We start from the raw sequence: 16,656 nt of genomic DNA, 5'->3' as shown, positions 1-16,656 counted from the left end.
TTCTATGTAATATGTAAACACTCAACTCACTGGACATCACTCCAGGATTTGAGCCAACACGGAGTAACAAATGCACTGGAGATTTAGAACTTCCACGGACCAATCAGTAAGCAAGAGGAATTTTTAAAACTGTGCTCAGGATCCAGATGTCAAAACATCTGCAGCTTCACCAGTTGTTTAAGACATCTGGGTCCACTGCCATGGTAACTAACTCTAACTCCCCCAAGAGAGCCGGCACGGGCTCGATGGGCTAAATGGCCTTTTTCCCTGCTGTAACCAATCTATGATTCTAACCCGCCGAGATCTCTGCGCTCCTCCAATTCCGGCCTCTTGTGCATCCCCCCGATTTTAAATGCTCCACCATTGGCGGCCGTGCCTTCAGCCGCCTGGGCATTCAGCGCTGGAATTCCCTCCCTAAACCTCTCCACCTCTTTCTTTCCTCCTTTAAAGACGCTCCTTAAAACCTACCGCTCTGACCAAGCCTTTGGTCACCTGCCCTAATATCTTATGTGGCTCGGTGTCAAATTTGTGTTTGATAATCGCTCCTGTGAAGTGTCTAGGGACGTTTCCCCAGTGTTAAAGGCGCTGTAGAAATTTAAGTCGTTGTTGTTATTACTAGCTCCTGAAGGTAATGCCAGGTGACACTTGACAAGTTGAGCATCTCCCCCTACCCCCAAAAAAAAAACAAGGACAGGATGTCTAACCTGAAATGGAGTATCACCCAGTTAGGTTGACAGATCAAGTAAACCAGTGAATACTCAAACATTTCCACAATCCAGATCCATCGACCCACCCTGGGAATGTGTCAGCAGACAACACAGTCCGGCTTAACCAAAATCAGCTGCTTCGCTCCAGTTAATGCCCAATTTTTGCATTCAACTGCTGCCAATACCATCCACCAATAGAAGGGGCACTTGGAGCAAAACTGGACACGGCCACCTATCGAATGATACAGCACAGAAGGAGGCGGCCATTCAGGCCAACATGTCTGCTCTGTGAAAGAGAAATCCAGTTAATCCCCAACCCACTGCCCTTTCCCCGTAGCCCTGCAAATGTTTCCCCTTCAACTATTGATCCAATTCTCTTTTGAAAGTTACTATTGAATCTGCTTCCACCACCCTTTCAGTCAGCGCATTCCAGATCACAACAACTTGCTGCGGAAAAAACAAAAATTCTCATCTCCCCCTGGCTTTTTTTTTGCCAATTATCCTAAATCCATGTCCTCTGGTTACCGACCCTTCTGCCAGTAGAAACAATTTCTTCCTATCTACTCTATCAAAATCCTTCGTGATTTTGACTAACTCTTGAATCTCCCCTTAACCTTCTCTAAAGTCTCTGCTCTAAGGAGGAGAACAAGCCCAGCTTCTCCACATAACTGAAGTCCCTCATGCCCTGGTACCATTCTCGCAATTCTCCTCCTCTGCACCCTCTCCAAGGCCTTGACATCCTTTCTAAAGCATGACGACCAGAATTTGGACACAATGCTCCAGCTGGGGCCGAAGTGCCAGAGCAACATTCCACGGAGAAGCATTCAATGTCTCATTTTTAAAAGGAACGCCACCCCCTCAAGAAAAGGTCGGACACATGCAATCAGGAGAGGTCAATCTATTGGGACTCCTATAGTTAAAAATCACAGCGGCAGTGCAATACTAGCGAGCAGGGAAATGGATAGTGCTCCTTAACACACAGCAGTCCTGAAACAAATCAAGTGAGCGGTGCCAGGAGGACGCGAGGGTCGATAAGGTTTAGTGATTTCAACAGCAAGGCCGAGAGAAAGGTGGGGGGGGGAATGAATAACCCTTAGAGTGCGGAGAAAACACCACTCAGATGGCCCACAGCAGTGAACATCCTGTGAAGGGCAGCAATAGAGTAACAATACAATGCAGGCTGAGCAAATATATGTTGGTAATCGGAGCTCAAGCTTCAGATACTTTTTCTCATCTCTTCCCCCCCCCCCCCCGCCTTCCCCCACATCTCTTGCTCTCGAGTAGATGAGTTAGAAGCAGGGACGAGAAAGGACTTCTTAAAAAAAAAACATGTTAAAACTCATCTCCCTCAATTACCCAAGTCTCCTGCCATAGCATCCAACTGCTTTGAAGGGGAAGCCGAAAAACACGGGAGCGCAGTCTTTAAGATTATGAAAGGTTAATCGTAGAGAAGATGATGATTTTTTCCACTTGTGGGGTAGACCAAAACTAGGGGGCATCAATGCAAGATAGTCACTAATAAATCCAATAGGGAATTCAGGAGAAACTTCTTTACCCAGAGAGTGGAACTCATTACCACAGGGAGTAGTTGAGGCAAATAGCATAGATGCATATAAGGGGAAGCGAGATAAGTGCATGAGGGAGAAAGAAAGAAAAGTTTTTAAAAAAAAAATTCATTTATGGGACGTGGGCATCGCTGGCAAGGCCAGCATTTATTGCCCATCCCTAATTGCCTTTGAGAAGGCGGTGGTGAGCCGCCTTCTTGAACCGTTGCAGTCCGTGTGGTGTTAGTGAGGGAGTTCCAGGATTTTGACCCAGCAACGATGAAGGGTCGACAATATACTTCTAAGTCACGATGGTGTGTGACTTGGAGGGGAACTTGGAGGTGATGGTGTTCCCATGTGCCTGCTGCCCTTGTCCTTCTAGGTGGTAGAGGTCACGGGTTTGGGAGGTGCTGCTGAAGGAGCCTTGGCGAGTTGCTGCAGTGCATCTTGTAGATGGTACACACTGCAGCCATGGTGCGCCGGTGGTGGAGGGAGTGAATGTTTAAGGCGGTGGATGGGGTGCCAATACGCTGATCGGGTGAGATGAAGTAAATAGGAGTGGGGAGGAGGCTCGTGTGGAGAACACACACCGGCATGGACAGGCTGGGGCTGAAAGGACCGCTTCCGTGCTGTACCCTCGATGTAACAATACCATTGCATATTTGAGGGGCAGGACCTTGCATGCTGCTTGAAACACCAGTTAAACGAGCAGCAAGCGCAGCGTGAACCCACAGGGGAGCATGTGGCCGCCATTTTAAATATTAAACCCCCCCCCCCCGCGCATGGGGTTACAAATCGGCCATCGCGTGTCGGCACGGGATTTGAATCCAAACAGGTGCAAGTTCACAATGTAAAGGCGCGACAATATAAAAACACGCAGTCAGCAGCAGGTCCCAACCTCAACAGGGATTGGGGGGGGGGGGGGGGGGGGGCGCGTGCGCGCGCGTGTGTTTTAAGCCTCGGCCTAAAATACAAATACTATTTATTTTTTAACTCCACGGATCAGTTACATCGATCCCCCGGTGAGTGATGTTGCTGAGCTGTTCCCCTCGAGTACGTGGAGAACAATTAAAAACAAGAAAAAGGAATCCCTAAACTTGGCATGGAAGCGCTTTATATAATAATTTTTTTTAAAAATTTTTTTTTAATAAAAAGTTGGACACTAAATTAGTCCAGTCAGCATGGAAAACCTTTTACCCATTATTCCCAGTACAGATTGTTTTGTTAACCACACTCCACATTTAAACTAAAACACCCTGGTCGATGGAGTCCCAAAATCCCAAACGAAAGGATATAATCACAGAAATCTCACAGTGCAGATAGAGGCCATTTCGGCCCATCGAGCCTGCACCGACACATATCCCACCCTATCCCCGTAACCCCACGTATTTAATCCCCCTAACACTAAGGGTCAATTTATCATAGCCAATCAACCTAACCCGCACATCTTTGGACTGTGGGAGGAAACCGGAGCACCCGGAGGAAACCCACGCAAACACGGGGAGAATGTGCAAACTCCACACAGACAGTCACCCGAGGCCGGATTCGAACCCGGGTCCCTGGCGCTGTGAGGCAACAGTGCTAACCACTATGCCACCGTGCATAATATTCTGGTTAATCTGAGGCAACTGCTTCCCGCTGCTCAAACACACCCACCCACCCCCAAGAAAAAAAACAGGAAAGAAAGTACCATCTTAATTCAAATTGAGTAACAAAATGATTACTCACAAGAATGCATTTTTATTTGCTCAATTATCTACTCATTATTCCCAACGGAATAATGTGGGATGTGAAACTAAATTATAAGCCTGCGCTACATTACCGGAAAAGGTTTTCTGGTAGGGAACAAATCAGTTTTTACTCTCTCTCTCTCTCTCTCTCTCTCAATAGAAACGCTTTCTTATGCGAAACGGAACCTAAAATGAATGGCTCCAATTGTTTTGCCACAAATGCCAGCCAGACGCACCTGGGCCGCAGGCTCCTCCTCGGCCTCCTGAAAATTGAAGACAGTGGCGGCGTTGTCCGCTCCCAGAAGCCTCCGGGCCATCTTTTCCTCATAGGTCAATCTCTGAGGGGGGGGGGGGGGGGGGGGAGGAGGGAAACAGAAGAAAAAAAGGAAAATTAAGACACAGATGGAGTTAATGTACAATAAACAATAGGCCCCAATGGTTTGGGATTCGAAAACTGCAGCCTTCACGAAACAGAAGGGTTCCTATTTCACCAAGGCTCCATTTCGAAGGCAGAAAAAGACAAGACTCTCATTTATACGGCGCCTTTCACGGCCTCAGGTCATCCCAGCAGCGCTTTACAGCCAATGGAGCACTTTTTTAAAAGCGTAGTCACTGTTGCAATTTAGGAAACACGGTAGGCAACTTGCGCACAGCAAGCTCCCACAAAACAGCAATGTGAAAATTACCCGATAATCTGTTTTACTGCAAGTTTTCCTCAGTAACCTATGGGCAGGTATTTTTACACACAACTGACATTACATTTTTTCAATCAATCAATCACTTTCGACAAGCTTATTCAACTGTCTGTACAACTGCAGTGGTACAAGTGCAAGGGCTTGTGGTTCTATTTGGATCGGAGGAGCGTAAGGATATTTTTGCAACTTTAGGTTTGGGCCTGGCTTCGAGAAGTGAACCAGAGGGCCTCCCGGTTGAAACCATTAAAGTTGGCGACAGACAGGTCAGAAATGGCACCAGATTCTTACCTATGCTATCTATGCATAAATCTAGGCTGACACTCCCAGTGCATTGCTGAGGGAGTGCTGCACTGTCGGAGGTGCCGTCTTTCGGATGAGACGTTAAAACCGAGGCTCAGGTGGACGCAAAAGATCCTATGGCCACTATCTCGAAGAAGAGCAGGGGGGGGGGGGGGGGGAAGTTATCCCGGGTGTCCTGGGCCAATATTTATCCCTCAACCAACATCTCAAACAGATTATCTGGTCATGATCACATTGCAGTTTGTGGGAGCTTGGTGTGTGCAACATTACAACAGTGACGACACTTCAAAAATACTTCACTGGCTGTAAAGCGCTTTGAGACGTCCGGTGGTTGTGAAAGGCGCTATAGAAATGCAAGTCTTTCTTTTTTCTTTATGCTCTGTCGCAATGGGCGACAAGAACTGGTTCACACATCCTACGTAATACATTCCCCACCACTTATAGTAGGTGTGAACACGATTTGCCCACTATACGAGGTGAATGGTAAAACCAAAAACTGTGTAAGCAACACATTTTTTTTTTTAATATTAAAAATAAACCAAGAAATCTCCACTTTAGGAACTGTCTCTCATCGTTGTTACCAGAATCTCATCACTAAGGCAACCGCACTTCAACCAGGTCCGAACGGCTGACAAACTGTTTTGAATACCCGACTCTGCCCGAAATCAGCACAGCCTTTTAAACGGGCAAGTACTTATTGAACTGCCCAAAATAGCCGGAGCGCTTAATACGGTTAAGTGGCACCTTTGTAATTGACTCCCACGGTAATGACAAATGGTCAGCGCCGTTTGCCTATGCTAAGCATAGATAGTTCCTTTCTATCTACCCTTTTCCCCTTAGTAGAGGGGTCAATAACCAGGGGGCATAGTTTCAAGGTAAGGGGCAGGAGGTTTAGAGGGAATTTGAGGCAAAACTTTTTCACCCAGAGGGTAGTTGGAATCTAGAACTCACTGCCTGAAAGGGTGGTAGAGGCAGGAACCCTCACAACATTCAAGAAGCATTTAGATGAGCACTTGAAACGCCATAGCGTACAAGGCTATGGACCAAGTGCTGGAAAATGGGATTAGGATAGGGCTTGATGGCCGCGCGGACACGATGGGCCGAAGGGCCTCTTTCTGTGCTGTATAACTCTATGGGCAGGATTTTCATTGGGCCGTGGAGGCGGGATTGGAGGCGTGTGGGGGGTTAAAATCTCAAAATCGGGGGGCACGAACCCATCCTGCCCCCATGCCAGTTTCAAAGGAGGCGGATACCCGACCTGTGCTGGGACAGGTAGTTAACAGGCAGCTTTTAGCCTAATCCCCATTTTTATTGCTGAAGTGTGGGATTCCCGACAGCTCCAAACCACGCCAAGTTAGCGAGGCGGACCGTCGGGCTGAAGGGCTTGGAGGGTTCGAGATGTCCGGTGTTCAGGTGAGTGATGGGTGCATGAGTGCAGAGGTAAGTGTGTTTGGTGTGTGTAAAGTGTTAAGAAGTTTAATTACCTTTACAGCCTTCCTTCCTTCAGGTCCCGGGAGTCCCTCATCTCACTGGCACAGAAAGCAGAATGGCCGCGAGCTGTCAAAATCTGCAGCATTCAGCTTTCTATTCTGGAGAGATCTCTAAATCAGCCTGAGAGGAAGGAATTAACTTGGAGTACAGATTGTCAGTGTTTGATAGCTTCAAAGAGCTGTCGAACGCTGATATTTCATCTGTCAAAAGGTCTTGACAGATGAAATATCAAGCTGTGACATCACCTGTTGCCGGGTGGCCCTTAATTGGCCTGCTGAGCCCGCTGGGCGGGCTCAACAAGGTCAATCAAGTCAAAATCGCGTGGGTTGGCCGCAACTCGATGGAGGCCTACAACCCCGAAAGTTGTAATCCCGCCTCCAACACGCCTCCAGTATCAAAATCCAGCCCTATGACTCTGAGCGTGGATGGTGCAGGTGGCGGCGGGGGGCGTACTGGGGCGAGAGCCACTGCAACTGACCGACTACACCCAGTGCCTTTACGTTGAAACATCTGAACGCTCTTGACGCAACCATTGGAGCGCGGTGCCCCATATGTAGGTCAGCGCAGTGGCCAAGGTGCAGCAGCGATATCCCACAAACGCCACTGAAAAGAACGATCTGTTATCAGTTTGATTTGGGCGGTGTCAATTGCGAGGCCAGTTAGATTATGTCGTGTTTTAGTCGAGGCTCAATGCGCGAATGTTAAATGCTGGCGTGCTCGCTCCAGAGACTGGAGCGCAATATCTCGGCCGACACTCCCAGTACAGTACTGAGGGACAGCTGCACTGTCGGAGGTGCCGTTTTTGTTAAACCAAGGTCCCGTGTGCGATAGACTTTTGAATATTAAGGGAATCAAGAGATATGGGGATAGTGCAGGAAAGTGGAGTTGAGGTAGAAGATCAGCCACGATCTTATGGAATGGCGGAGCAGGCTCGAGGGGCCGAATGGCCGACTCCTGCTCCTATTATGTTCATGTTCTATAAAGCGCTTTAGGGCATCCTGAGGTCGTGAAAGGCACTGTATAAATGCAAGTCTTGCTTTCTTTTTACGTGGTTTATTTTGGTCTGACTGGGCACCCTGTGGCAGCAGGAGACACTTTCCACTCAATGTCCCATCATGGCCAGTTGAGGACTATACCTCCCCATACTGTGGCCAAACAATTTGGTTGAAATGGTGCTGTGCAATGCTAGTAATGGGCATATTGATACATCTGTAGGAAATCCCTCTCCCCACTCCACCCAAGACAGGAATTCCATACAAATGTATTTGCTGCTAGCATTGCATTGAGAGATTGCAACCCTGCCCCACAAATTGAAAAACATCTCCCCCCAACCCACCCATTTTCATTTCCTGCACTGATCATTTCTTACCTCTCCCAAGTAAACCTTCCAATTTAGTCCTAATTTGGGCTAATAGGGAACAGATTTGAACTCGATTGTCAGTAACTGGGAACGAAGTCTTTTCACTTGCTGTTTTCCTTGGGCCGTCAGAGGAGGCCATCAGGAAAGGGAGCGTCAAGTTTTGTTTGATAAGGTGCCTTGTGACATTTTACTATGTTAAAAGGTGCGATATAAATATAAGTTGTTGTTGTACAGGAAATTCTCGATTTACCGGCACCTAAATAACCGGAAATCTCTTAACCGGCAAAATTCAGGAGTAGGTTCAGGTAAGTTTTACTTCATATTAGTGGCCGTTGCTGGATCTGTGGCTGTGTAACCGGGGTTCCTGCACCTGGGGACGTCCGGATCTTGTGGCTGTGTACGGGGCTCTCGTACCTTTTGCTGTACCTCTCTGTAATCCGGACTTTTTGATAAACCGGCACCACACCGGTCCCGTCTGTGCCAGATTTTTAAAAAAAGTGTTTCCTGTAGTAGTGTTTCTTTTTTAAGAATGAAAGAAATTAAAAAAAAGTTCATGACTTTGTATAAAAAAATGTTGCGTTTCCACCAGCATGTTAACCAAGTGGTCAAAAATGACCCTGGGAGCAACAGATCACAAAATAGGCCGGGAGAAAGATCACCTTTGGCCTGTTTAATTGCATCATTCCAAAACACCAACCCTAACATAGTCCCATTATAGCTTTGAAGACACCCACCCGATCAGTGCTGCCAACCAACCCTTCAGGGATTGTAGATTGATCTCCAGGACATCGCCGCGAACAATCCTGGAGAAAAAAAACCTACCGGGAAGGTGCAGTTTTTAAATTATAAAAAAAATTCTTTGAACACTTTTGCTCATTAGTTCTACGAATATATTGGAAATGGGAGAAAAAGACCATTTGACTGAAGGGGAGGAAAGAAAAAAAAAATTAAAAAAAAAAAAAAAAAAAAAAATCGGCCGATCGGGTAGTGAAGAGGCCGAAATAACAACAGAAAATGCTGGAAAAACTCAGCAGGCCAGGCAACATCCGTGGAGAGAGAAACAGAGTTAACGTTTCAGGTCGAAACCCTTCTTCAGAACTGAGAAAAAAAAGCAGGGAATGAAACAGATTAAAAAGCAAGTTTGGGGGCTGGGAAATGGGGGAGGGGATGAAAGAACAAAAGGGAAGTTCTGTGAGAGGTGAAGAGACATTAAGAGATATTCAAGGCGAGACAAGATGGTAATAGGACAGGTAAAGAGACAAAGGATGGCTCTAGATGAAGTGTGAAATGCGCTGGCAGAGTGAGAGACAGCTGCCATGTGGGAGAGAGAAAAAATAAAAAGGAAAAGGCACAAACCAAAAGTGTGCATATAAAAAAAAATATAAAAATAATAAGGGCCAAGGTTATGATCTGAAATTATTGAACAGTTGGTGGTGGGAAGCCTCGAGGATGGACGCGTTGGTGGACCAACGGTGGGGGGGGGGGGGCGGGATAGTGGGAGGTCACGTGACGAAACCGCCAGGGATACGTCCAAGCAGAGTTGGCAACTCCTAGACCCGATTCGGGCAGACAGGGCCTCATCTGAAATGATGGCACCTCCCAACAATACAGCACTCCCTCAACGCTGCACTGGCGCATCAGCCTCCATTGTGCGTTCCCCCGACTGTGGTTTTCCAAATCCATAATGTTTTGGGCCCAATGGCGAGCCTGCTGCCGGGTAAAGCCGATTTGACACTCCACCCCCCCCTTGGATGTTTTTAAAAATTGAAGGTGTAGCGGATGGCTTAAAACGAACAGTCCCACTTGGGGAAGATCCAGCGGCACATGCAGCTAGCTCTCAGTCCTTGCGGCTACCTGGCCGTTGCTCAAACGGTCATCCTTAAAACGGAGCTTCCTCTCCAAATCCTGAATGACTGCATCCTTCGTTCCCTGAATTTCTTCGTCCGTCGCCAGGCGAGGAGTCCGGCTGCTTCTCTTTAGACTCTGAGGAGTTCTGCGAGACACAAGCAGGTTAGGTTTTCTTCAGAATGGATGGACAGCCTTAGCTTGGTTTCTTTGACGCTTTATCTATTTCTACTTACCGACATTGAAATTAAGACGCGGATTCCAAAAGCAGAGAAAAAAAAATAAACTAAATTTACTACCACATAAAATTAATGAAGGGCTAGAAAAATTCCCTTGGCCCCCTGAACAACAGCGGAACAGATTACCATTAACAAAAAAAAAAGGAAGTTAATTCTGGGTTAATGCTATCTTTGATGAGGACCTTCATCAGCAGCTGTTGAGGAAGAGGTTTGAGGACAGTGGAGATACTAGCAGATATTTACTGCAAATGGGAATTGGGAATACAGCTGAGATCTGTGGAGCGGGGAGAAGAGCTCATCACTGGGGTACCATGAATTGACTGTTGAAGGAATGGGCCGATAGACCCGCTCGCCTTGCAAGATTTCTTCCACCCTAAAATGATTTGTTTAAATATAAGCAATGCAAGGTGATGCACATCGGACTTGTTCCAATGTGCAACCTCTACATATGAATTTTATACCATAACCACTGCTGCCATCTTTTCCAGACGGCAGGTGCTGCTAATGGTTCTGCTGTTGCCACTTACACCGCTGCTCATTAGAGGAATGAGAGGTGATCTCACTGAAACATGCAAGATTCTGAGGGACATTGACAGGGTGGATCCCGAGAGGTTGTTTCCCCTGGCTGGAGTGTCTAGAACTAGGGGGCATAGTCTCAGGATAAGAGGCTGTGAATGCGGAGTCTTGCGAGTATATTCAAGGCTGAGATCGATGGACTTTTGGACATCAGGAGCTATGGAGATCGGGCAGGAAAGTAGAGTGGAAGTCGATGATCAGCCATGATCGTATTGAATGGCGGAGCAGGCTCGAGGGGCCGTAGGGCCGACTCCTGCTCCGTGATCTTATGCTCTCGGCCAATCTTGTGTTTCACTACTTGCCCCATTACCACCCCCACTTTTGCCATTTAAATCACACTACACTATCAGAGACCTTCCCTTTTATTCTTCCCTCCCCACTTTCTCAGTACTTGCAAACGTTGGAGCTGCAACAGGTTTGAAGCAAGTTCTGACAAAAGGTCATCGACCTGAAACGTCAACTCGGTTTCTCCCTCCACAGATGCTGCCTGACCTGCTGAGCATTTTCTGTTTCTAATTTAGGAATGTTATACGCTTGCAGCTAGTCTCCCTCCCATTCTATTCACCCAGAGCCAGAACAAGCATCTAAACTGTGAGTTTAATCAAATGGTAAACATTGGGTACATCCTCGGGTACTAAGTGGCCCTAGAAATAGTAGATGCATTGCTGGTCATCTTCCAAAATTCTATAGACTCTGGTACAGTTCCCATGGATTGGAGGATAGCTAATGTAACCCCACTATTTAAAAAAGGTGGTAGAGAAAACGGGGAATTATAGACCGGTACGTCCGACATCGGTAGTGGGGTTTAGCAACCACCCCCCCCCCCCCCCCACCCTCGCACAGGGGGGACTCGGGGCCTGAAGCTCAAAAAATTTCTCTCTCTCTTTCTTCCCTCTCTCTCTATCTCTCCTTCTCCTCTTCCCTCTCTCTCCTTCTCCTCTTCCCTCTCTGTCTCTCTCTACTTCCCCCTCTCAGGTTTCACGGTGTCGCTGGCGGGCCGCCCGAAGTTTCCCGCTCGCTAACGGCCGCCAAGCCGCCCTTGCCTGCTCCCCGCGGGCCGCCTCGCGCCGCCCGCACTGACCGCGCATGCGCCGCCCGCACTGACCGCGCATGCGCCGCCCGCACTGACCGCGCATGCGCCGCCCGCACTGACCGCGCCGCCCGCACTGACCGCGCCGCCCGCACTGACCGCGCATGCGCCGCCCGCACATGCGCCACCTGCCGCCCATCAGCCGCGCGATACGCGGGGGACCTCAGCTCCGGTCCTAGGCAGGGGGAGGGGCCGGAGAGAGGGACAGAGGGGAGTGGGGGAGCGGGTGGGCGAGAGGAGAGGAGAGGAGGGGAGAGGAGGGGGATAGGACAGGGAGAGGACATGACAGGGAGAGGGGGGACACACAGGGACAGGGAGACCAAGCGCCCCAAAATTGCCCGCGCAACGCGGGGCTCCTCAGCTAGTAAAATATGTAATAACAGTGCACTTGGAAAACAGTGACCGGATCGGACAAAGTCAACATGGATTTACAAAAGGTAAATCGTGCTCAACTAATCTACTGGAATTTTTTGAGGATGTAACTGGTAGAATAGATAAGGGAGAACCAGTGGATGTGGTGTATTTGGACTTTCAGAAGGCTTTCGATAAGGTTTTGCATAAGAGATTAGCGTGTAAAGTTAAAGCACACGGGATTAGGGGTAAGGTGCTGTCTTGGATAGAGAACTGGTTGGCAGACCGGAAGCAAAGAGTTGGAATAAATGGGTCTTTGTCCGAGTGGCAGGCAGTGACTAGTGGGGTACCGCAGGGATCGGTACTAGGACCACAGACACACAGACACGGTTATCCACTTCGGTGGCATAAACAGGAAGACAGATTATTATCTGAACGGCAATAGATTGGGAAAAGGGGAAGAGCAACGAGACCGGGGTGTCCTTGTGCACCAGTCGCTGAAGGTAAGCATGCAGGTGCAGCAGGCGGTTAAGAAGGCAAATGGTATGTTGGCCTTCATAGCGAGAGGATTCGAGTACAGGACCAAGGATATCTTGCTGCAGTTGTACAGGGCCTTGGTGAGACCACACCTTGAGTAGTGTGTGCAGTTTTGGTCACCTTATCTGAGGAAGGATGTTCTTGCCATGGAGAGAGTGCAGCGAAGATTCACCAGACTGATACCTGGGATGGCAGGAATGACGTATGAGGAGAGATTGGGTCGATTAGGCTTATATTTGCTAGAGTTTAGAAGAATGAGGGGATCTCATTGAAACTTATAAAATTCTAACAGGACTAGACAGACTAGATGCAGGAAGGATGTTCCCGATGGCGGGGGAGTCCAGAACCAGGGGTCACAGTCTAAGGATAAGGGGTAAGCCATTTAGGACTGAGATGAGGAGGAATTTCTTCACCCAGAGAGTGGTGAACCTGTGGAATTCTCTACCACAGAAGACAGTTGAGGCCAATTCATTAAATATATTCAAGAAGCAGTTAGATATATTTCTTAAGGCTAAAGGGATCAAGGGATATGGGGAGAAGGCAGGGACAGGGTACTGAATTTGGATGATCAGCCATGATCTCCTTAAATGGCGGAACAGGCTCGAGGGGCCGAATGGCCTACTCCTGCTCCTATCTTCTATGTTTCTATAGCACAGGCAACAGGCACTAAATGGTGGTTTTACTTTTAAAAAGATCCACAGATGCTTGTCCTTCAGGCTCTTGTCAAGCAACTTTGAACTCTATCTCATGTACATTGACAAAGGCCTGCAAGCAAAGTAACGACAAGAGCTGTAAACTTTCTTTTGATATTAGTTCCTGGGATCTGGGTGTCACTGGCAAGGCCAGCATTTATTGCCCATCCCTAGTTGCCCTCGAGAAGGTGGTGGTGAGCCGCCTTCTTGAACCGCTGCAGTCCGTGTGGTGAAGGTACTCCCACAGTGCTGTTAGGGAGGGAGTTCCAGGATTTCGACCCAGCGACGATGAAGTATGGAAGAGGAGCAAGAAGCTTTTTAAACTTCAATTCAGTTTGAGAATTTGAATTCAGATTTTTTTTTAAATTGCTAATGGAAAAAAAGCTGGTATCCGTAAACGACTGAAATAAAAACAGAAAATGCTGGAAACACTCAGCAGGTCAGGCAACACCTGTGGAGAGAAAGAGTTAACGTTTCATCACCCGAATCGCTGAATGCCAGAATTCAAAGGTTACACTAAATAACCCAGTTTGCAAAAAAAGAGATTCCTTTTAAAATCGTAAAGTTACTAAATTAAAACATTACAGAAGCCCAACTCTAGATTTCTAATCTAATTTATTAATGTTCAGTTAATCACTATTCAATATTAGATGCTGAACTTATCCTTACAATCAGCATTGAATTTTCTAGGCAATGGGGTAAAGAGCAGGGGGGAGTGGGACTCATTGGAGAGCTCTTTCAAAGAGCCGGCACAGGCACGCTGGGCCGAATGGCCACCTTCTGTGCTGTATGATTCTATGATAATCACTACTTCGAAAAGGGCATCAGTTACACCAACAGTTGAAAGTGTATTGCGATGGCCTTAATATCAGAGAGACCCATTCGGAGAACCAGTGGATGTGGTGTATTTGGACTTTCAGAAGGCTTTCGATAAGGTCCCGCATAAGACGTTAGCGTGTAAAGTTAAGGCACATGGGATTGGGGGCAAGGTATTGACTTGGATAGAAAACTGGTTGGCAGACAGAAAGCAAAGAGTTGGAATAAACGGGTCGTTTTCCGAGTGGCAGGCAGTGACTAGTGGGGTACCGCAGGGATCGGTCCTTGGACCCCAGCTATTCACAATATATATTAATGATCTAGACGAGGGAACTAGATGGAATATCTCCAAATTTGCAGACGACACAAAACTGGGTGGGCGTGTGTGCTGTGAGGAGGATGCCGAGAAACTCCAGGATGATTTGGACAGGTTGGGTGATTGGGCAGAAGCATGGCAGATGCAATATAACGTGGATAAATGTGAGGTTATCCACTTTGGTGGCAAAAACAGGAAGGCAGATTATCTGAATGGCAATAGATTGGGAGAAGGGGAAGTGCAACGAGACCTGGGTGTCCTTGTGCACCAGTCGCTGAAGGGAAGCATGCAGGTGCAGCAGGCGGTTAAGAAGGCAAATGGTATGTTGGCCTTCGTAGCGAGAGGCTTTGAGTACAGGAACAAGGATGTCTTGCTGCAGTTGTACAGGGCCTTGGTGAGACCACACCTTGAGTATTGTGTGCAGTTTTGGTCGCCTTATGAGGAAGGATGTTCTTGCCATGGAAGGAGTTCAGCGAAGATTCACCAGGCTGATACCTGGGATGGCAGGAATGATGTATGAGGAGAGATTGGGTCGATTAGGCTTGTACTCGCTGGAGTTTAGATGAATGAGAGGGGATCTCATTGAAACTTATAAAATTCTGACAGGACTGGACAGACTAGATACAGGAAGGATGTTCCCGATGGTTGGGGAGTCCAGAACCAGGGGTCATAGTCTAAGGATAAGGGGCAAGCCATTTAGGACAGAAATGAGGAGGAATTTCTTCACCCAGAGAGTGGTGAACCTGTGGAATTCTCTACCACAGAAGGCAGTAGAGGCCAATTCATTAAATATATTCAAGAAGGAGTTGGATATATTTCTTAAGGCTAAAGGGATCAAGGGGTATGGGGAGAAGGCAGGGACAGGGTACTGAATTTGGATGATCAGCCATGATCTCATTGAATGGCGGAGCAGGCTCGAGGGGCCGAATGGCCTACTCCTGCTCCTATCTTCTATGTTTCTATGTGGCAACTATCTCTAGAAGCTTGTATTTCTGCTCTGCATCTTTAAGCGTTGCATTTAGCTCATGGGGTGGAAGTTGGCCATCTTCTATTTAAAATAAGGAATTTAAGACGTTTAACAATGGTCGATCAATACTTTCGAAAGATGCCATAAGGTGCAGTCCGAATCCATCACCTGCAGAAAACCTTTTTAAGACCACAGACTGACAAGACACACTGTAGGATGCCAATAAAGTGCCTCAAGGCTTACTTACATTGGGATGGCTCCTTTCGGAAGGCCCAGAACGTTGACGGGTGACACAATGGATTGTGACGGCAACATGGAGCTGAGGAAGGCGGCAGGTGATTGGCCGGAGTGAGGAGAGGCTCTACCAACCGCGGGGGAGAGGTAGGGCAGCTGGGCTGGGAGAAGAGGTGGGGGTGGAGGAGGAGGCAGAGGGAAAGGATCATGAGCAAAGAAAACAGGGGGGCTGAAGACCGGTGGTGGAGGAGGAAGGGGAGGGGAAGGCGGCGAGGAAGGGCTCCAAGTTGAAGGGGAGGCAAGGCGCCGCTGCTCACCGTCCCCTGGATAGGTCTGCGAAAAGGGAGGCAAGGCGACTCGGTTAAAGGGCTTGTGCGAGGTGGGAGGAGAGAGGGGAGAGGACAGGTTAGAACCCGAAGAGCCAGAAGAAGGAGACAGGTACCCGGTAGAAGACGACGAAAGGCTTTGAGCGGCAATGAACTGCTTGGGCCGAGCGTAATTGAAAGTTGTGGCTTGCTGCATGGCTGAAGGAGTGTGGGAGTTCAGCACGCTCATTGGGGCAGGGGACGACTGGTTCGAGGACGGCGAGCACTGCGGGAGCTCAAATGCCTGCTGGTTTTGCCACCTGCCTTCTCCTTGTTGTTCGAGCAGAACCTGGTTCTGCAGCTGCTGCAGTCTCAGTGGGTCACTGTAACAGAAGAGAAGCAAACATTACAATAACAATTAATCAATCTCTATATATAGATGTCCATAGCTGAGTGTTTCAGACAACAACTGACTTATGGATGCAGATTCAGCAGCAGTTTTCTTTAATTGCTGTTTTATAGGACATTCTTGAAGAAAGACTTGCATTTCTATCGTGCCTTTCACGACCTTGGGATGTCCCAAAGCGCGTTACAGCCAATGAAGTGTAGTCACGGTTGTAATGTAAAAAATGTGTGCTCATCAAGGTCCCACAAACAGCAGTGTGATAATAATCTGCTTTAGTGATGTTGATTGAGGGATAAAAGTTGGCCAGGACACCGGGTAGAACGGCCCTGCTCTTCATTGAAAGAGTGGACGCGAGATCTTTTACGTCCACCCGAGAGCGCAGACGGGGCCTCAGCCGAAAGACGGCACCTCAGACAGACAGTGCAGCACCCCCTCAGTACTGCACTGGGAGTGTC

At 48.0% G+C, this 16,656-nt stretch overlaps 1 protein-coding gene across 4 annotated transcripts in view; it reads right to left on the bottom strand.

Moving 5' to 3' along the window:
• palld (palladin, cytoskeletal associated protein) overlaps positions 1–16,656 on the bottom strand; it is a 610,835-nt gene that overhangs the window by 57,593 nt on the left and 536,586 nt on the right. For 3 of the 4 annotated variants that reach the window (XM_085975529.1, XM_085975522.1, XM_085975544.1), the window contains 3 exons: positions 15,504–16,178; positions 9,682–9,820; positions 4,218–4,319 (listed from right to left, as the gene is read on the bottom strand). In XM_085975529.1, the coding sequence (XP_085831655.1) occupies positions 4,218–4,319; positions 9,682–9,820; positions 15,504–16,178 (916 nt within the window). The remainder of the gene's footprint in view (positions 1–4,217; positions 4,320–9,681; positions 9,821–15,503; positions 16,179–16,656) is intronic. The other variant, XM_085975536.1, reaches the window with a different exon arrangement.

Source organism: Somniosus microcephalus, chromosome 1 (assembly GCF_052327205.1).
Source record: "Somniosus microcephalus isolate GS21.2 chromosome 1, FLI_Smic_1.0, whole genome shotgun sequence".
Lineage (NCBI taxonomy): Eukaryota > Metazoa > Chordata > Chondrichthyes > Squaliformes > Somniosidae > Somniosus > Somniosus microcephalus.
This window is presented reverse-complemented; position numbering and strand designations above follow the sequence as displayed.